The sequence below is a fragment of the Taudactylus pleione genome, unplaced genomic scaffold (assembly GCF_031769625.1).
Source record: "Taudactylus pleione unplaced genomic scaffold, aTauple2 ptg000126l, whole genome shotgun sequence".
Taxonomy (NCBI): domain Eukaryota; kingdom Metazoa; phylum Chordata; class Amphibia; order Anura; family Myobatrachidae; genus Taudactylus; species Taudactylus pleione.
In genome coordinates this window covers 3205457-3227545 of record NW_028284528.1, presented here as the reverse complement: position 1 = coordinate 3227545, position 22089 = coordinate 3205457, and the positions used below count along the sequence as shown (strand labels likewise).

Below are 22089 nucleotides of genomic sequence, written 5' to 3'. Positions count from 1 at the left end.
CCCCTCCCGAGATCCCATCACTGGCGATGAGAGCTAAATATTCCAGCATTTTAGTATTAGGGGACAATTACATTATCAGCGATGGGCACGACGTGTCGGGGGCCCAGCAACATCATCATAATTCTTCTCACCCCATAGAGGAGCACAGGGCAATCTGCTACGCTGAGGTTCCATAATGAGCGGTGACTCCTGAGGCCGCACATTGCCGCTAGCTGAACTGTCCCCTCCACGTCCCACCCTAGATTCAGAGATGTAGACGTACGATGATATCTCCCCCATTAGCTTCAGTGACAAATAAATGTTAGAGACTTAGGGCCGTATTCAATTAGCCGCGAAAAGCTGAGCCGCGATGTTTTTGCCGCCTTCGCGTGTTTTTAGGAGATACTTTTTCCCTGCGCGCTCCAGCTTATCTCCGTATCCAATTCCAAAAGAGGCGAAAAGTCAAACAGGAGAAATCGGCGTAAAGAGAAACTGGCGAAAAGTCCCCCTAAGATTTTGGGGAAAACAGTCTGTACCCCAGGAAAAGCTGCACTAACATTATAAATCAATATAGAAGTGTCCTAATAGCCCTAATAAAAGTGTTTTGTGTTCTTAAAGTGCCAGACTTGGCTGTTATATGCAGAAGTGACGAAAAATTATAGAACGCTATTTTTTAGGGGGAAAAATAAGCACAGAGGTCAAAATTTGGGGTACATGAAAATGGGTACTAGTATATTCTGATGTCACTAAAGAGAAGATTAAAAAAAGAAAAAACTAAAAAAATATACCTGCTGCAGCCTCGTGCAATCCCCAAAACACCGGTCTCTCCATATAGCCCCCCAAAAGTACCAGGCCCCCACTTTTTACCCATTTTCCAACAGTTTTTTTAATTTTTACCCCAAAAAATTACATGTCATTTTGGGGTCTTCTCAAAAAATGTGAAAAATTTTTTGGACTGATTAGTCATTAGGGGGAAGTAGAGATGATAGGGATCCCGGGGACAGCTAATCTTCGGATCAGCCATCTCCATGTTTTAGTATCCACCGTTTCTCTAAAAGGTCTATTCATTAAGCATTGCTATTATAGGCTCCAACCCGCTTAGAGTAGAAACGGTGGATACTAAGACATGGAGATGGCTGATGCGAAGATTAGCTGTCCCAGGGATCCCTATCATCGCTACTTCCGTAGTAGTGAAACTTAGCACTGCCGAGTCTGACAGGTTCACGCACGCGCATGAAGAGCACGATGTCCGACAGATGAAGCTGAACAGGGGCAGAGTGGATCCCTCTTCGCAACCCTGGAGGCCATCTGAAAATGGGAGTCTGTTCTCACTATGATGTATTTTCAGAGTATGATGAACTGGGAAATAAGGAGGTCTCTGTACTAATGCTGGGGACCACGTTCCGCTTCGGGATGACAGATAACGCAGAAGATTTCAGTTAAATCTCCTGCGTTACCTGTTTGATGAATGGGGTAGTACTTAAAAAAAAAAAAAACCTTTGTCCAAGAATGATGATGTTTGTCCATGCAAGATGACGTTTTGCCTCTTTGAGTTCCGTTTTTTTTAAGGGAAAAATCCGAACTCGGCGTGCAAGCTCGAACCTATCCGAGCCAGCACATCCCTAAAAATAATAAATATAATATATATATTTTTTTTTTTTCACATACTTTTAAGGATACTGAATAGGCCCCTAACAAAGTAGCATATTAGTGAGTAGAGACAATGACAGGACACTATAAAAGTTGTAGCAGGAGTTGAAAAGCAGTTTTGGAAACTAATCTAAACCATCCTGATGCCAAAGCTGTACACGTGATGTGTTTATTTGGGTATTTGTTGAGGATGGCAACAATCACAGAATGTCGAGACTGACAGAGTATCAAAATGTCGACATTGCGAATGTCGGCAAACAATGTTCACAGCAGATTTTAGGGTTAGCCTGCAGTTAGGGTTAGACACTGAATTCACCTAAAAAGGCAGCGTGGATATGCTCACTGTTGTACAATGTTGACATTCCAGCAAGGGCGACATAATGTCACTGTCGACACTGAACGTCAAGTGGCATGCAACATGCTGTCTATGTAGACATTTAGAACTTGTTTAGTTGACTTTAGGTAGCACACCCTCTATGTGAGCTCATTATGAATTAGTTACGGAAATAACACAAGGTGATAGTAACAGTTTCAGGAGGCGCTGTCCCGAGTTACAGTGAGAGTCCCAGTTTCCCTTCCTACTGAGCTGATACTAGTAGGATAGAAGACTAATGCTGGGGACACTCTGGCCGACATATCGTGTGTGTCGGCCAGTGTGTGCAGACGATGTCTGTGAAAGACGCCGTACAGACATATCGTGTCGGCTGTGCAGTACAGCTGATGGCGATATATCTGCAGGTAAATTGGCTCATCATGCTGCGTGTATGGGCGGTCAGCCGATTGCCTGTACGCTTGTTGCAGAGGCCGCGGGCGGCTGATATTACACCCGGGCAGGAACATGTAAATAGCCACCCAGTTGTGACGTCAGGCACGACACATCGGGCAGACGCTTGGTAAGCATGTAACGATTTTCTTTGCAGGCTACTGGGGTTCTCCTAGGTTACCTGAGTGTATGAGTTTGTGTCTCTCCAAGTTCCCGATGCTGTTGAAAATCCTGCCACAAACTTCACACGGGTGAATGTACCTGCAGAGAAATACACAAAATCCGCAATGTTTCTGCCGTGCCAACACACAACGTTTGTGAGGGGGGAAGTGGTTCAAATCCCGGCAGTCAGGATGCCAGTGCTTACAAAGACGGTGCCGAAATCTTGACACCAGACAGAATCCTGGCACCAGGCATCCAGACAGTAAGTATTGGGGTTAGGGGAGTGTTAAGGGTAGGCACTAGGGGCAGGGTTAGGGTTAGGCACTAGGGGGGGGAGGAGGGGGTTACGGATAGTAGTAGGATACTTACCGACAGAAGTCGGTATCCTAACCCTGTCAGGAGAGCGGAGAAGGGACAGGTGGAGAGACAGAGAGGGTTATGTGTGTGTGTGTGTGTGAGATACAGAGCAGGGACAGGTGGATAGTCAGAGAGGGTTATGTGTGTGTGTGATACAGAGCAGGGACAGGTGGAGAGACAGAGAGGGTTATGTGTGTGTGATACAGAGCAGGGACAGGTGGAGAGACAGAGAGGGTTATGTGTGTGTGATAGAGTAGGGACAGGTGGAGAGACAGAGAGGGTTATGTGTGTGTGTAATACAGAGCAGGGACAGGTGGAGAGACAGAGAGGGTTATGTGTGTGTGATACAGAGCAGGGACAGGTGGAGAGACAGAGAGGGTTATGTGTGTGTGATAGAGTAGGGACAGGTGGATAGTCAGAGAGGGTTATGTGTGTGTGTGATACAGAGCAGGGACAGGTGGAGAGACAGAGAGGGTTATGTGTGTGTGATACAGAGCAGGGACAGGTGGAGAGACAGAGAGGGTTATGTGTGTGTGATAGAGTAGGGACAGGTGGAGAGACAGAGAGGGTTATGTGTGTGTGTAATACAGAGCAGGGACAGGTGGAGAGACAGAGAGGGTTATGTGTGTGTAATACAGAGCAGGGACAGGTGGAGAGTCAGAGAGGGTTATGGTGTGTGATAGAGTAGGGACAGGTGGAGAGACAGAGAGGGTTATGTGTGTGTGTGATACAGAGCAGGGACAGGTGGAGAGACAGAGAGGGTTATGTGTATGGGAGAGAGATGTACACAGGAGAGCAGCGAGCCAGAGACCGTATAGTATAGGAGACAGAGTAGAGAAGAGGAAGAGTGTAGAGAACACAGCATAGAGCAGGGAAATAACTATAGAAGATAACAGTGCACATGGGGGAGGTAGTGAGACAGGATAGGGCACATGTGTGGAAAGCACGGTGCAGAGTTATACACACGGGAGAGCAGCAGAGAGCAGTGACCATAGGAAAGCACAGACAATGCGTCAGGACACTAGGGGCCACACACACAGACACACACACACAGACACACACACATACAGACACACACACATACAGACACACACTTACTTCTGCACCTCTGGGTCAGGGAGGTTCTCGCGGTGGATCACCATGTGCGCATGGTAAGTTGCTTTGAGCGCGAAGCGGCGGTGACAGATGCTGCAATCGTAGCCATTTTCCGCATGTACATCCATAATGTGCTTCAGGTATTCCTTCCCCCGGGCAAATGAGATCTGGTACAAGGAGATCACCACAGTTATGGGATAATGTATATAATACAGTACCTACACGTGTGCATACAGGATTCATAGTGCACACACAAAAAAAAAATAATTATTATTGTACAAAAATATAAAAAACAAGAGATATGGTAAGAACTTACCTTTGTTATCTCTGTTTCTACGAAGTCCATAGGGTCCACAGGGTTGACCTTGGGGTATAGCTGGATCTGGATCCACGGGCACCACGCAGTTAAAGCTTTGCTGCTCCCAGGATGCACTTGGGTCCGTCCTCCTCTATACCCCGCCCCGGCCACAGGCACCTCAGTTGGTAAGCAGCTAAGGCCGGAGGAGGAGACTAAACAGAGAGAAGGAAGACTGGAACACACAAGAAACCATACTCACAGAAATGGGAGACGGAAAACCGGTGACCAGCCACACAGCCCATTTGAAGCCAGGTGCGTCAGGGCGGGCGCCCTGTGGACCCTATGGACTTCGTAGAAACAGAGATAACAAACGTAAGTTCTTACCATATCTCTTGTTTTCTACTTCAGGGTCCATAGGGGGTCCACAGGGTTGACCTTGGGGATGTCCCAAAGCAGTTCAACTAAGGGCGGGGACGCTCCTGTGCTGAAAGGAGTACCCGGCGCCCAAAGGATGCATCCTGAGAGGCGAAGGTGTCAAACGCATAAAACCTCAAAAACGTCTGAATTGAAGACCAAGTAGCCGCCTTACACAGCTGAACAGCGGAGGCGCCACGTCTAGCAGCCCAAGAGGGACCCACAGAACGAGTGGAATGAGCCTTAACAGAGGCTGGCACAGGTAAACCCTCCTGCGCATAAGCCTCACAAATAACTGAACGAAGCCAACGGTCTAACGTTTGCTTGTTGGCAGGCCAACCCCTCTTGTGAAAACCGAAGAGGACAAACAAAGAATCCGACTTCCTAACCGAAGCAGTCCGGTCCACATAGATTCTAAGTGCCCGGACCACATCCAAGGAAGCCTCACCAGCAGAAAGATCAGGTGACTGAAAAGCTGGCACAACAAGTTCCTGATTAATGTGGAACTTTGAAACCACTTTGGGCAAAAACTCAGGACGCGTGCGGAGCACTGCCCTGTCCTGGTGAAAAATCAGAAAAGGAGGGCGACAGGAAAGCGCCCCCAATTCTGAAACCCTCCTGGCCGAAGCAATTGCCAGGAGAAAAATGGTCTTAAACGTCAGCCACTTGAGCTCCACCGACTCAAGCGGCTCAAAAGGAGGACCCTGCAAGACCCTCAGTACCACAGTCAAGTCCCACGGAGCCACCGGAGGCACGAAGGGAGGCTGGATCCTGAGAACACCTTGGAAAAAGGTGTAAACATCTGGCAGTGTAGCAATCCGTCGCTGAAACCACACGGACAAAGCAGACACATGAACCTTCAGAGAGGCCAGGCGTAAGCCGAGGTCTAAACCCGATTGAAGAAATTCCAAGATTCTGGAAACCCGGAACACCTGCGGATCATAGTTTCTGGATTCACACCACTGAAAATAAGTGCGCCACACCCTGTGGTAAATCCGCGCGGAGGCAGGCTTGCGTGCCCTAAGCATGGTACCAATCACTGAACTGGAGAAACCCCTAGACCTCAAGACGGCTGTCTCAAGAGCCACGCCGTCAAAGACAGCCGACCCAGATCCGGGTAAAGGCAGGGCCCCTGAGACAACAGGTCCCGACGCTGAGGAAGAAGGTACGGAGCGTCGATGGAGAGGCACCTCAGATCGGAGTACCAAGGACGTCTGGGCCATGCCGGAGCCACCAGCACGAGCGTGCCGCCGTCCTGCTTGAATTTCCGCAGAACCCGAGGAAGTAAGGATATCGGAGGAAACAGATACGCCAGGTGAAACGTCCATGTCACCGACAGCGCGTCCACCAGACTTGCACCTGCGTCTCTTGTCCTTGACCCGTAAACGGGCAACTTGTGATTGTGACGGGAGGCCATCAAGTCCAGCTCCGGCAGCCCCCACCTGTCCACGAGTAGCTGAAACACCTCTGGGTGAAGCGACCATTCCCCGGGATGCACATCGTGACGGCTGAGGAAGTCCGCCTCCCAATTGAGGACTCCGGGAATGAAGACTGCCGAGATCGCTGGAACGTGACACTCCGCCCAAGCAAGAATGCGAGACACCTCCGACATTGCTGCCCGACTGCGAGTTCCCCCTTGGTGGTTGATGTACGCCACCGTGGTAGCGTTGTCGGACTGCACCTGAACCGCCCTTCCGTGAAGAGCGGGGCCGGACGACTGCAGGGCCCTGTACACAGCCCGCAGTTCCAGGATGTTGATGGGGAGAAGTGCTTCTTCCGCGGACCAACGACCCTGAAGCGATAATGAGCCGGTCACTGCCCCCCAACCCCGAAGACTGGCATCCGTCGTGAGCAGGACCCAGTCCGGGATCCAAAAGGGGCGCCCCTCGACCAGATGCACCGTCTGAAGCCACCAAGCCAAAGACTGCCGAACCTCCGCGGACAACACCAGCATCTGAGAGCGGATCCGGTGAGGTAACCCGTTCCATTCCGATAGAATCAGCGCCTGCAGGGGCCGGGAATGGAACTGGGCAAATTCCACCATGTCGAATGTCGACACCATGGACCCCAGAATTCTCATAGCTGAATGGACCGACAGGCGGCAACTGCTCAGGCAACTGTGTATCCGCAGCTGCAGGGAGGAGACCTTCTCTGGAGTCAGGAAAATCCGCTGCTGACGAGAATCCAGCAGGGCTCCCAAATGAACCATCCGCTGTGATGGAATCAGGGAGGACTTCTTCCAGTTTATCAACCACCCGTGTGCTTGAAGACAAGCAATGGTCAGGTGGAGATGTCGAAGAAGCACCTCCGGGGAGCTCGCCAGCAGCAGAAGATCGTCCAGGTACGGCAACAGACGTAGACCCTGACCCCGAAGGTGGGCAGCCATAACCGCCATCACCTTGGTGAACACCCTCGGAGCCGTGGAAAGGCCAAAAGGCAACGCCCGAAATTGGTAGTGATGGTTCAGGATAGCAAACCTCAGATACCGCTGATGTGCCGGTGCTATGGGCACATGGAGATAGGCGTCCTGGATATCGAGGGAGACCATATAATCCCCGGGTTCCATCGCCAGAATGATGGAACGTAACGTTTCCATCCTGAACCTGGGAACTCTGAGGTATCTGTTCAGAGACTTCAAATTCAGGATAGGGCGATGAGAACCATTGGGTTTCTGTACCAGAAACAGAGTAGAATAGTACCCCGTCCCGCGCTGAGACTGCGGAACGGGAACAATGACCCCTGCTTGTAGCAAGGATTCTATAGCTACCTGAATCTGACCAGCTTTGGTCTTGTCCAGAGAAGGACTCGTACAGAAAAACTGGTGGGGCGGCCTGAACCGAAAAGACAGGGCGTACCCCTGAGAGACTACTTCTCGAACCCAGGCATCCGTGGTGGTATTGTGCCAACACTGGGCGAATTGGAGAAGTCGGCCTCCCACTCTGGGGTCCCCCAGAGAGAGGCCCGTCCCATCAGGCAGCAGGCTTATCCTCCTGCTTGGAAGAAGGGCGTCGAGCACTCCATGCTTGCTTCTTGGGCTTGGGTGCGGCCTTGGTCGCCGAATGTCTCGGGAAGGACTGGCCCTTGGCCTTACCCTGAACCCGAAAGGACCGAAAGGCAGAGCTCCTCACTTTAGCCGGCGCAGAGGCCGAAGGGAGAAAAGCCGACTTGGACTTAGCCAAAGTATCCACTATTCTGTCCAAATCCGGACCAAATAGTAAATCACCATTAAAAGGCAAGGCCTCCAGACCCTTTTTTGAATCTGCATCAGCCCTCCAGGACCTCAGCCACAGGGAGCGCCGAGCAGATACCGCTGCAGCCGACACCCTAGAAGTGAGCAGGCTGGCATCCAAAGACGCTTCCCCAATATAGGAAGCTGCATCCCGCATCTGTCCCACTAACGCTCTCTGGATATCCGGAGCCTCATCAGGAAAGGTATCCTCCAAGGCATTGGCCCATGCCTCAATGGCTTTAGCCACCCAGGAGATAGCCATGGACGGGCGAGCCACCGCCCCGGAAAGAGAATAAATGGACTTTAAACAAGTCTCCACCTTCCTGTCCGTGGGATCCTTCAAAGAGGAGATAGACGGCAATGGCAACGTCGCGCTTTTGATCAAGCGGGTAACGTGGGAATCCACCGCCGGCGGAGTTTCCCATTTCCTGCAATGAGCTTCAGGAAAAGGATAGTTCGCCGCCAACCTCTTCTGTGGATGGAACCTCTTACTAGGTAATTGCCAGGCCGCTGCCATATGATCCGATAATTGATCAGACAGGGGGAACACAGTTGAGGTCACCTTGGCCTTTTTAAAATTAGGAAACTTCGACCTAGGAGCCGGCGCATCATCCTCAACATGTAGGATAGCCCGCACCGCCCTAACTAAGGCTGGAACATTAATGGAGGACTTAGCTTCCACCTCCTGCCCCATGACATCAGAGTCAGAGTCCTCATGGATTTCTCCATCATCTGAGGACACTTCCGTGTCCGACAACTGCGCAGCTAGTGAACTCACAACCGGACGTTTAGACACCCTTGGTGGCACATCACCTTGCAACATGGACTGAAACGCCGAGGATGAAGCCACCAGACTCTGTACGGAGCTGGATAGAACATCCACCCAAGGCGGAGGCTGCAAAGGCACTACAGACTGACACGTCCCTGGGGAAGACTGCACATACACAGGCAGTCCCGAGTAAGGACCCACAGTCTGGGCCCCGGGGGAAGACCGCAACATTTGTGGAACCCTCTGGGAATGGGGGATGGTGGGCTGCGGTAACGCCCTAGAAGGGACCGCTGATGGGACCGATAACCGGTCCGCAATAGACGCCAGCACCTGTGAAAACATCGCCCAAGGAGGGTCCTGTGATACAGGGGGGTTGGAGGGGCCCGGTACCAGCTGGCACCGCCCGCACAGACCATCCTGAGATAAGTCCTCCCCATCAACTCCAGCAGCACAGCGTCTGCAGGAAAATAGCACAGGAGCCACAGAGCGCTCAGTCTCCTCATCAGACATGATACCATAAATCACAAGAAACAGGTATCACCAGAGGAATTACGGTTTTAACACCCGCGCACTCACCAGTATGCGACACAACAGCCCAGATATGGTACTGTGTAGCACACAACAGTATGTGACTGACCCCACAAATACGTGTTTTATATAAGTGAGGGTCTCAGAAAAACGCCCTTCCCCCACACACCTGCCGGGCCGTAGGAGAAGGAAAGGGATAAGTATAAGCTGACAGTAAAGGAGAATAAGTCACAGACAGGCAGCACTAGCAATAGTCACATACAATGCAGAAAAGTTATACTCACTGCACCTTCCGCTACAATCAACCGCCCAGATTCAGTGTCTGGGAGGGCTATAGCGCTGTGTACACTGTCCTTTAGCAGGGGAGAGGTACACAGGGGGACCGGTACACTTGATACCGCCTGGGAGTCTGCGATGTGCCAGTAAAGATGGCCGCCGGAGACCTCAGAGGAGGAGTGGCCGAGAGAGAAGAGCAGCTCAGCGACGCCAGACTCCTAGTTGAAAGGCGCGCTGAGCTGAGGGGAGGAGCCGCTAGACAGGGAAGGCTGCCTCCCCTGGCTAGCAATTAACCCCCGGGTTGCCGGTCCCGCTACCAGCCTGATACCCTGGTGGTCTAGCGGACACGCGGGGTATTCCTCAATTGAGGGGGAGCCCGCCGCCGCCGCTAGCGCCTCCGGTCTGTCCCCAGAGACCGGAGGCTCCTGACTGCATTGAAGTATCCGCGGGCCGCCGCACGCGGCGACCCGCGGCTTACCTGATCCCCGTCGCGTCCGGCAGCAGTCAAGGGAGTCCCCAGAGCCCGGCTAGTACAGGCTCTGGGGTCCCGCCGCGATCCCCAGAGCTGTACTGGCGTCGCGGCGCCAGCGGGGAGAAGGAGCGGCAGCGTGGACGTCCTAAAGGACAGTCTGATGCTGCCGCTCTAATGGAGCGTACACACGGTCAGATTTGTCAGACTTGTCAGATTTGTCAGATGAACGATTGAACGATTAAACGATCTGAACGATTTGAACGATTTTAACAAAGTTTTGAACGATTTGAACGATTTGAACGATTGAACGATTTTTGACTGCATTAAAATGAATGGAATCGTCCAAGTCTGACTGCAAACCCATCAGATGTCAGAAATCGTTATCTGACCATCGGGAACGCGCATCGTTGATCGTTCATCGTTCAGGCATGTCAGATATGAACGATTTTCCTTCAGATATGAACGACTGAACGATTTTTAAATCGTTATCGTTCATATCTGAAGGAAAAATCTGATCGTGTGTATGCACCATTACAGTGTAAAAAAAGAAGAAAAAAATAAAAAATTTCTCTCCGGCCGGGCACCAACTAAAACTGAGGTGCCTGTGGCCGGGGCGGGGTATAGAGGAGGACGGACCCAAGTGCATCCTGGGAGCAGCAAAGCTTTAACTGCGTGGTGCCCGTGGATCCAGATCCAGCTATACCCCAAGGTCAACCCTGTGGACCCCCTATGGACCCTGAAGTAGAAAGTAGATTTTACATGAATAAAATACAATCTGAGGAAAGTGCCTCAGAGCCTATGGGCTAATGGGACAAATCTTAGATACCAGATACGACAGACATGTGGGGCGTAAGTACAGTATGTACAGGGGGCCTGATTCAGACCCGGTCGCAAGCGCTGAGCGCTCGCAACCGGGTCAATGTTTGCCCACTGGGCATGCACATGACGGAGCCGGCTCCGTAGTGCGCATGCGCTAGACCCGGCTAGTGACGGGTGTTCCGTCACTCCAGGTCTCACACCAAAGGGGGCGAGCTGTCGGTGGTGATTGACAGCTCGCCCCGTTTGGTAGGCGTGGCCGGGGGGTGGCTTCACAAACGGAGGCTTTCCCAAGTGAAACACCAGTGTTGTCAGTGGGAGAGCTTCCGGCTCTATTAGAGAAATAAGCTCTCTGGGGCTTGTGGTCCCGAGACCCTACCCACAAGGGTCTTGTCGCAAGCCCGATGGTCGCGATGGTTTTGACCATCGCGACCATCAACCTGGCCGCTCGCTATAGCTGTGGGTGGTTACAGCTCCAAAAAAATAAAAAAAGAAAGAAAAAAACATGCCCTGATTCAGAGCGTCTGTCTCTGAATCAGGCCCAGTAGCCACCAACTAAGTACAAAAACCAAGAGTTTGTGGGCATTGGATTTGGCACCAAACAAAAACACACCCTGGCTGGGGCCACAAAGCTACGGGAACCCCAGCTGAAAACCATTGAGCAAGAGGAAAGACTGAAGGAGGCTGCACCATGTGAAGCATATTTGGCTCGCCCAGCGCCTGCATGCCTGGGTGTAGGCAGATTTGGTTTGGAAGGGAGTTCGGTCAACACATAACGATGCTGCTGCCTGCTGGCCACAGGGAAGGAGGAAAGTTCTCAGGTGACCGGGATCCACCAATCAGCTTGTCAGTCCCGACACCATTTGGCTTCCTGCCTGGCCACAAAAATCGCCTGGGGAATCAGAGGAGCGCACCACCCCCTCAGTCGCAGTGGTAAGGACCCCCCAACAGGGCTGTCACTATACTGATAATCCCCCTTCCTGAGATGGGGAGAGACTGAGGTGGGGAAGTTTACACCTTCCATGCACGGCTTCTCAGACTCTAGAGCTTCGGCATGTGCCCATCTGGCCGGGAGAAGAACAGCTGTACAAAGATTAAATCAATCCCAGATTAAAGGCAGCAGCGAAGGATCCCCTGGCCGGGAGTAGGTTGACAGAGGGGCAACCCACATCCATCCCCTAGCATGCTCCTGGTGTCAGCAGTGAACCACCACCGTGTCTCCCTTCATGCACCAGTGCTGCTCCACATACGGCGTTTTCTTTCTTTATATTTTTCAATTACTGGGAGTGCGAGAAGGACAGAGGGAGGAGAGTGATCACCCAATTATAGCGCCCTGACTGCCCACATCTGGCCCCCTATGATGCTGGAAGAGAAATACTAAAGAGAAGTTTGATTTAAGCAAAAAAACAATCCGACTTTTCATCCCGAAGGGTTTTTTTTTAGCCCAAGGAATTATTCCAGTTGGTTCCTCCTCTGCTCCCGGGAGTTAGAAACCCTGGGTCACTGCGGGCAGGACATGGCTGGCGGGACACCCCCATAAGCTATACTGCCCCCGCATTATATATGGCTGCCCCTGACAGCTGGAGAAAACACTGCAGAGATAACAAGAGATATGGTAAGAACTTACCTTTGTTATCTCTGTTTCTACGAAGTCCATAGGGTCCACAGGGTTGACCTTGGGGTATAGGTTGGGAACCAAATCCGGGCACCACGCAGTTAAAGCTTTTAGCTCCCAGGATGCACTGGGTCCACTCTCCCTATAACCCCACCCCCAAGCCAGAGGCACCTCAGTTTGTAAGTAGCCAAAGGCCGGAGGAGGAGAGAAAAAGAGAGAGAAAACTGGAACACTCAATAACCATACTCACCGAAATGGGAGACGGAAAACCGGTGACCAGCCACACAGCCCATATGAAGCCAGGTGCGTCAGGGCGGGCGCCCTGTGGACCCTATGGACTTCGTAGAAACAGAGATAACAAAGGTAAGTTCTTACCATATCTCTTGTTTTCTACTTCAGGGTCCATAGGGGGTCCACAGGGTTGACCTTGGGGATGTCCCAAAGCAGTTCAACCAAGGGTGGGGACGCTCCTGTGCTGAGAGGAGAATCCGTCGCCAAAAAGGAAGCATCCTGAGAGGCAAAGGAAACCAATGCCTAGAACCTTAAAAAGGTGTGGACAGAAGACCACGTGGCCACCTAGTAAGGCAAAACAGCCGAGGCGCCACAGCGAGCCGCACACGAGGGTCACATGGCCCGAGAAAAAACAAGCATCAACAACAGGAAGGCCTACCCATGGGTAGGCCCCTGAGGAAGACCTACGAGGCCATCCAAGCCAACATTTGGTTATAGGCCGGCCATCCTTTCCTGTGAAAACCAGAAATCTCAGACCACCAATAAGGAGTCCGATTTCCGTAAGGAACCTGAACGGATCACATAAATCCAAAGAGGCCAGACCACAGTCAATGAGGCCACACCAGCCGAGAGGACTGGGGACAGAATGGCCGTACCATAAGTTCCAGAATAATATGGAACCTGAAAACCACTAAGAAGAAACACAGGGCGAGAGCAACTCCCACCCTGACATGATGCCCTCCAGAAGAGGGAGCCACATGAGAACGCTCCCAATTCAGACACTCTCCTGGTTGATATAAACACCCTGAGAGAAAGAGAGAGCCTAAGCAATAGACCATGTAATGGCTATCACAACCAGCGGTTCCATTGACTGTCCCCGGAGGTAACGAAGAACCACTACTTACTCCCAAGGAGTCCCTAGGGAGGACAAATGGAGGCATAATCAAGAAAACACTCCAAAGGATGAACTGGATACCAGAGTGAAGCAATTCCATATCTTAACCATACTGACAGTGTAGAGATCCGCACTGTCAGGAAGACCAGGCCAAGTGTGAAACCCAAGCCAGCCGGAAGGAATGCCAGAATATCTGGAAATCCTGGACACCGGAGGATTGTATCGACAGGTACAATACCATAAGATTTATGGCTGCCACAGTTTGTGGTAGGTCCCAGCAAAAGCTGATCCATGTGCTCTAATCATTCCAACGATGACAAAGCCAGGGAAGCCGTAAGACCACTGTAAGGACACAGTCAAAGACAAACGACCCAGGTCCAAGGCAAAACCAAGGACCCTGAGACAACAGGTCCGGGCAGTGAAGCATCAGGGATGGAGTATCGAAGTAGAGACTCCGAAGATCCAAGTACCCCTGACATCTGGGGCAATCAGGAGCCACCAGCAGGAAAGCATCTCCGTCTCGATTGAAAACACTTCCAAAGACCTCGAGGAAGAAGGGAGACCGGAGAACACAGGTACACAAAGTGGAAGGACCACTTCACCGACAAAGAGTCGCTGAAGTTTGCTTCAGAATCCCCAGAGCTGAACTGTAACACCATAGTGTGATAAAGTCAGAAGGCCATGAGGGTCACCTCAGGGGGGCCCCCCCTGCTCACCAGGAGATGAAACCTCTCTTGGGGAAGAGACTAGTCCCCGGGATGCACGTCGTGACGGCTGAGGACTCCCGCTTCCCAATGGAGAGCTCCTGAAATGAACGCTGCCGAGATGGTCGGGAGGAGACCCTCGGACTATGTCCGAATATGTGACATACCTGTCATTGCCACCCAACGAACAGTGTTGCTAAAAAGGAAGCCACTGTCCTGACCCTGTCGGACTGAACCTTTTCAGGTTCACCGGGAAACAAGAGTTATGCCAGAGTAAGTTAATTGACAGGGTGGAATCGACAGACGTCCAACTGCACTGAAAAGGATTCGATCCAGACACTGTCCCTAGCAAAGAAAACCCTGGACGAGATGGCCATAGCCACCCGGACAGGGACCGACTTGCATCCGGAGAGAGCATCATCGTTTGAACAGTTATCCGACAGAAAAAACTCATTCCATCTGGAGATGAGCCAATTATGGAAAGGCCTGGAATGGAACTGAGCCCATTCCACCATGCATCCCAGAGTGTAAAGACATCTGTCGACTGCGCAGACAACCATGTACTCCTAATGGAAGAGAGGAGATTCCGTCTTACGCCAGAAGAATTCTCAGATTCTGAGAATCCAGCAGGGATCCTAGATGAAGAATACCCAGAGAGGGATGCAGGGAGGACTTTTTCCCCGTTGATTAAACGTCTGCACCCTGAAGAAGCCACAGTCATCCTGACCTGGCCGTAAAGTACCCCGGTGATCCCGCTAAGAGCAGAAGGCCGTCCAGGTACAGGAGCATTGGGATATACTGAACAGAAGAACTGTCAGAAAATCCAAAACGCTGGTAAACCCCTGTGGGGCTGAGGACAGTCCCAACAGGCAGAGCCCGAAAAATTGTGATACAGCAAACCTCAGCCCATGCTGAGGAAAGGTCTCTGTAAGTACCCGTAGGCACGCGTCCTGTATATCCAGTGATACCCTAAAGTCCCCAGGTTCCAAACATCGTATGATGGAGCATAGGGATTTCCTCCTGAGCCCAGGTAGCTTTAGGAACTGGTTCAGGGAATTGAGACAGAGAATAGGCCAAAGAGGACCATTCAGCCACCGCACCAGAAAGAAAACAGAACAACCAGTCCCTCACTGAGATAGTGGGGATGGCCTAATTAGCTCCGCTTACCGCAACAACTGCATAGCTTTCTGGATCTGTAAGGCCCTTGTAAAGAGGGCGTACCCTCCTACCCACGTAGCCGCGGCAACTTGACACTAATACCGGGCGAACTGAGAAAATCGGTATCTCCCAGTTGTAGGCCTGTCCCGTCAGACTGAAGAGATATCCGTAGGTTCAGAAGCAGGATCGGCTGGCAGTCCAGGCCTGCTCGGTACTGGATATGTCGGCCCTTGTAGATGCCGACAGTCTACGAAGAAACAGACCTTTAGGCTGACCCAGAGGACAAAAAAGACTTAACAGACTTAGTCTGAGGCCTTGTAGTGGGCATAGCTGAAAGCGGTAAACTTGTCGTTAGTAATACTGCCAATGTTACTACAATCTTGTCAAGGTCAGGACCAAACAATATCAACCCTAAAGATGGTATCTGCACCTCTGCATTCCCAGAGCGCAGTCATAGGGTATTACGGAGGATACAGTCGCAGCCGGAACTCTGAAAGTTAGGAGACTGGTATCCAATATAGGCATTTCCACCTATGACAACAGCATATATTACGTGAGCGACCAAATACATTTGAACCCCCGACGTGTTGGAGGGGAAAAAACGTTACAAATGCATCAACCCAATATGCAATAGTATTAACCAACCATGCTATAGCCATGGTAGGATGGGTAACAACTCCTGAAAGCAAGTATACTGATTTCAGGCAGAGTTACCACCTACGGATCCGAAGAATCCGACCACGCAGGAATGGGAGGCGTAGTAACGTCTGTAATCAGACGAGTAACACGCCCATCCCCCCCAGGAGGGGCTCGTGATGACCCTCAGGGAATTTGGGACAGGAGGCCAAACACTGTTGTAACACCTCCTATCTGGCAACAGCCAGAGTCCCGCTATGCGATCCACCCGCTAGTCAGCAACAGGTAACCCGAAGGCACGCAATACTGAGGGTGTATGATACAGGTGCAGGTCAACATTCACTCTAACCAGAATGGACCTGCTACCAGCCCTAAAGCAGGGATAATAATACCTGAAATAGGCTTCCCCCCGTGTAAGAGGGAAAGAGCCCCGAACAGTACCCAGTTCACGGCAGAGCCAACTGGGAAGTAACCACAGGGCGTCAACCACGCCAATTAGCGTTTCGTAGAAAACGACATCCACCCAGGGTGGCTGTTGTGGTAATCCCTGCAAGGGGAATGACAGACTATTGTGGCACCAGGGGGAATTCATATACTGCGAAAAAACCCTGCAGGGAGCGGTAGTCTGTGTCACAGGGGAAGAGTGCAAGAAGCTGCGAGATACCCTGAGATGAAAAGGGCAGTATGGTGAAGTAACCCCAAGTGAGGTACAACAATGGGGCCCGCCCGGCAATCCGCAATTGAGAGGATCCCGAGAAAACAAACCGCCCAAGGGGGTCGTGAAAGAGGCCGGCACCAGATGACGCCACATACAGAACCCTTTATGAGTCAAATCCTCCGCACTAACACCTGCAGCACATGACTTGCAGGATAGTAAAAATGGGTGCAGTATAACGCTCTATCTCCTGGTCAGACATATCTGACCAATCTTGGCGGAAATATTAAGCAGCACTATACTGGTCCTGACTGATGCCAAAAATTAGCTGCAGGGACCCATTTTCAGCGTATGCAACACACAGTTCCATCTAAAATATGGCAACATGCAGCATGCAACAGTATGTGACAAACCACACAAATATTAACAAGTATATAAATGTGAGGTCTCAGAACCACCCTAAGTACAGCTGTATTAGGGCAGATAAAGAAAAGGGATAGATATACACTGACAGGTGAGAGAATAAAGTACAGTCAGCACTAGCATAAGTCACATACAATGCAGATATATACATATATACATAAACATGTCATATAATATACTGCACTATTACACTGCATTCAACTTACCCAGATTCAGTGTCTGGGAAGGCTACAGCGCTGTGTACACTGACCTGATGGTGAGGTACGCAGGGGGACTGGACTCACTGCCATCCTGAGAGATTTCTGCTGCACCACAGAGATAAAATGGCCGCTGGAGACCTCAGAGGAAGCGTGGCCCGCGGAGGAAGCAGCTCAGCGACGCCAGACTATGGATACTGAAAGGCGCGCTGAGCTGAGGGGAGGAGCCGCTGTAACAGGGAAGGCTGCCTCCCCTGGCCGGCTATTAACCCCCGGGACGCCGGCTCCCTGCACCGATCGTTAAGTCCCTGGTGGTCTAGTGGACACACGGGGTATGGGGGGCCCGCCGCCACTGCCGGCGCCTCCGGTCTGTCCCCTGAGACCGGAGGCACAGGACTGCATTTGAAATGCGCGGATCACCGCAAGCGGTGATCCGCGACCTTACCTGCTCCCCGTGGATCCGGCAGCAGTCCTGGGCGCCCGCAGAGTCCGGCTAGTACAGACTCTGGGGTCCCGCTGAGATCCCCAGATCTGTACTGGCGTCTCAGCGCCAGCGGGGGTGACGGAGCGGCAGCTTAGACGTCCTATGGACAGTCCGACGCTGCCGCTCTGAAGAGTCCAAAGTCCATGAAAAAACTTTGTCCCTAAAAAAATAAAATAAGCTTAGGGGCTGCTAATCAGCTCCCCCTGCGCTAACGGTGACCCGACTCCGGCCGGGCACCAACTTAAACTGAGGTGCCTCTGGCTTGGGGGTGGGGTTATAGGGAGAGTGGACCCAGTGCATCCTGGGAGCTAAAAGCTTTAACTGCGTGGTGCCCGGATTTGGTTCCCAACCTATACCCCAAGGTCAACCCTGTGGACCCCCTATGGACCCTGAAGTAGAAAAGCGGCTATTAGGAGTTAGGCAGGAAAAGTATCTTATGTACAATCATAATAAGAGATCCAAGTACAAACATACAGGTATAACCGCTCAGTGTCTTGTAATATCCACATCATTTACAGAAGAGTACTTGGAGAGAGATAAAGTACCAACCAATTAGCTCCTGTCATGTTACAGGCCGTGTTTGAAAAATGACAGAAGCTGATTGGTTGGTCCTTTTTCGCTCTCCAGGCTTTGCTAGATCTCCCCCATATATCGTTATTAGTTACATATTCTTTCCAAAGAGGGAAGTCTAGCACAAACAGTGCCTGACCAAGGGGGTAAGGGGAGATTCGGAAAAGCCCTGAGCTACCAAACGGCGGCTGTAACTAAAACTGTAAAGCAGCAACACCCTTAAGGGACATGTTCTCCTTCAATTCCTACCTGGCACCTCTTACAGCTGTACTTGTGGGGCTCGGAGTCCGCGCTCCCATCCGAGTTGTCGTCGTTGTCCTCGGAAGAGATGCCGATCTTCCCTATGAATTCTTCCCGCTGCTGGTCGTTCATCAAGGCAATGTCCTAAAACATACAACCTTGGTTAGGACGTCTGCCCGCGGCTGGCCGGCCGGCCGGCCGACCGCACAAATTACAGAGCTCCGAAAACGGAAGGGGTACCTTGAAGTGGATGTGTATGTGATCTCGGAGAACGTCCACCCTGAAGAATTTACGGCCACAGATCTCGCAGGTGTATTTCTTGTCTCCGTGAGTGAGGAGGTGCTTGTTCATATTGCTCCGGCAGGAGAACATCTGTAGGCACAGGACACACGAATGACTCGTATACAGCAGTGGGGTTCCATCTACGATATCTATGGTGTGGGTCTATGGTATCAGCTCAGTCAGTGGGTGGGACCGTTCTGTCTTGCATCAGTCACACTGTGGGCTGGCATTCTGGATTGGCGAGTTCAGAAAGTTTATGGTCTATACACTTCCTATATACACTGCCTTCACTACTGGGTTGGCCATAGTGGCACCTGCCAGGGAGGCTGCCCACTCCAGCCACCCATAAATTTGAACCCATGAGGAGGCATGTAGCCTCTTGATACCGGGGGAGGCTCTTTGCATATTAGCCCAGCACTGCCTTTTCATCTGAGCTTCTGGCTCTGGGCTCCACCACGAGGCCTCCATAATGTTGTGGCTATCAGTACTGCCCCTCCCCAGCAGGCAGTAACTGTGATAAGCTGGGCTCGCCCTCCTGCTACCTGCTGTAACCTATTACATCTGTGCATCCTTGGATCACGCGACATGCATGTTATGCACGACACTTGTTTGTTATGTACATTAGTAGTAATATCCTTTGTACGGTATTACATTTACATTTCTTGCTATTCTTGCTTTCAGAGACTGTTCTGCACTTTGCCTTCTCTTGTTAGTCCCCTATGCTTTTGCACTAGGCTCTACCCCTCCCCCCTCCCCGTATGGCGCTGCCGAATTCAGTGGCGCTATATAAATCAGCAATAATAAGTTGGATGTGACCCCGGCCTCCCCGATGATGTAGCACAACCCGAGCGATTACATTTACATACTCTGATTGGTTACAGGTTGGCCTAACCCTCTCCCACAAAAAACTTGGACATGTTGGGGCCGGGTGACCAGAAATGCTCTGCACTGCTCTTAACCATTCTATTGTCCCGATGGCCTACAGCTTGTTTTTTTTCCGTTTGGCAATTAATTTCTTGCATACAGATGTGTCCACATACGTCTACCCTCCGTGCGCTACAAGCCGTGTTACACAGAACGCGTGAGCACCATGCGACTCAGTAGTGCAGAGCGGCTTTGGCGCACCTTTTTACCCTGTATTCGGTGTGCGACTGCGGTTATATCTGCATGCGACATGCTACGTTACAGTGTTGGTAGCTGTGACACTAACATAGCACTACGCATGCAGATACAGCCGCCGTGGTATACAGAATACAGGCATGCCCATATCATTCTAATCAGTAGAAGCCAATAAGACGCATTTTAAAAGGGAAGAAGTCTCGCAAAAAGACGCTCGGCACTACAGAGTCGCACCACGGCGCGGTGCGACTAGAAGGGCTTGTTTCACTCGCAAGGAGGCTAAATGTATGTGGACAAATCTGTACCTAAAATGATTTTAAAAAAATTAATACGCTAGTAGCTATACGACCATCGTCAAACGCACTTCAATATAAAAGGTCTTAGAATATGGCGGAACAGAACATTTGCGTCTGTATTGCTTTGGAAAGAGGAGTTTGTGAGCCAAAACCAAAAATTCCCAGAGCCTATCTGGGTGACAATCAAGAGGAAACCATACAGCAAACGTGAACCAAGGGCCTGATTCAGACCCGCTCGCAAGCGGGTCGATGGTGGCCCAGTGCGCACTAGCGGCGTGCGCGTGCCCCGGAGCGAGCGCAAAAAGAGCTCGCTCTGGGACTCACTACAAAAGGGGCGGCTGTCGATGTTGATCGACAGCTTGCCCCATTTTGTAGGTGTGGCTTCACAAACGGAGGCGTTCCCATGCGAACGATGTGATGTCAGTGGGAGAGATTTCGGCTCTATTAGAGCCAGAAGCTCTCTGGGGCTTGCGGCCATGAGACCCTACCACAAGGGTCTCGTCGCAAGCCCGATGGTCGCGATGGTCTTGACCATCGCGACCATCATCATGGCCGCTCGCTATAGCTGTGGGTGGTCACCCACAGCTATGCAAGCGGCCAGGAGGCCGCTCCTAAAAAAAACAGCGCCCGCCCTGATTCAGAGTGAGCGCTCGCTTTTTGCGAGCACCTCTGAATCAGGCCCCAAGTTGCCTCAATGTACACCTGCAGCAGCCAGCACTAACAGTAATTACATCCATCCGGGTCTATATAGCGGCCATTGTGATGGTGATTAATGGTGGGAGTAATCAGCCCTAATGTAATAACGGCTCACCTTCCTGCAGACAGGACAGGCGGACGGCTCTTTCTTGTACTTGATGGAGTTCTCTGTGGTCTGCTGGATGGATTCCCGCTTTACTCGTCTCACTCCTGCAGGTGGCGCCATCAGTAATCAGCGTGTAACACAAGGACATGGCAATCATTAGATTTTTCTGTTCCTCCCTCAGGTATTTAAACATTTTTTTTTTTTTGTGTGTAAAAATAGATCTCTTGGAGGGGTCATTGTGGTGTTTGTTACTGCAATAGGCTGTCAGAGAGAAGATTTTATCAAATAGATAACTAAAAAAAAAAATAATAATAATATTCATCTAAGAAACAGAGTAGAACCGTCCAGGTGGTGCCCGCAGGCTGTGCAGTTTCCATCTTGGCAGCTGGCATATGCCCTTCCTAGCTGTACAACAGGTGGTCACCTACAGTCTTCAGCAGTAAGGGAGGGGGGGCTTACCGAAAACTGCACCATGGGGGAGAGTTACCAGGCAGCACCAGCTAGAACACAGAACAGCCAGCAGGAGACCGGTGGCAGATCCGCAGAGATAGAATATAGAAGAGTCTATTTATGGAACGGTCGCTATTTTCATTGACGTTGTCTGCATGCAGAGCTCACGTTGTCATAGGCTGCCATGTGTCTCCTCTGGAAGCCCCCGTCAGACTTATTTATGTGCGCAAGCCTTCCCGTGCTACAATAGCCCATGAGTGTAGCCTAGTAGCAAGGGGAGAGGGGGCTATGAGATAATTGGTGGTGCAGTATGATGTTGTTGGACTGTATGTCAGGGTCTAGGGGACTAAATGTAGTGGTGAGGTTATACTAATGCAATTCACACAGTCTGCATGTCTACATGGGTGGGAGTACACTTTTGTGCTGCTCACTACTAATCACTTGGAGTACAGCTCCCCTAGCCGGTACGCTTGTATACCCCCCCCTTATAGCTCAACACAAATCCCATTCCGGGGAGAAGGCCC

At 51.2% G+C, this 22089-nt stretch overlaps 1 protein-coding gene across 4 annotated transcripts in view; it reads right to left on the bottom strand.

Annotated features, from left to right (window-relative positions):
- PRDM15 (PR/SET domain 15) overlaps window positions 1-22089 on the bottom strand; it is a 79447-nt gene that overhangs the window by 22823 nt on the left and 34535 nt on the right. For all 4 annotated transcript variants that reach the window (XM_088472572.1, XM_088472569.1, XM_088472571.1 and 1 more), the window contains exons 14-18: window positions 21125-21219; window positions 18857-18988; window positions 18626-18760; window positions 4010-4173; window positions 2574-2653 (exon numbers count right to left, since the gene is read on the bottom strand). In XM_088472572.1, coding sequence (XP_088328698.1) covers window positions 2574-2653; window positions 4010-4173; window positions 18626-18760; window positions 18857-18988; window positions 21125-21219 — 606 coding nt within the window. The remainder of the gene's footprint in view (window positions 1-2573; window positions 2654-4009; window positions 4174-18625; window positions 18761-18856; window positions 18989-21124; window positions 21220-22089) is intronic.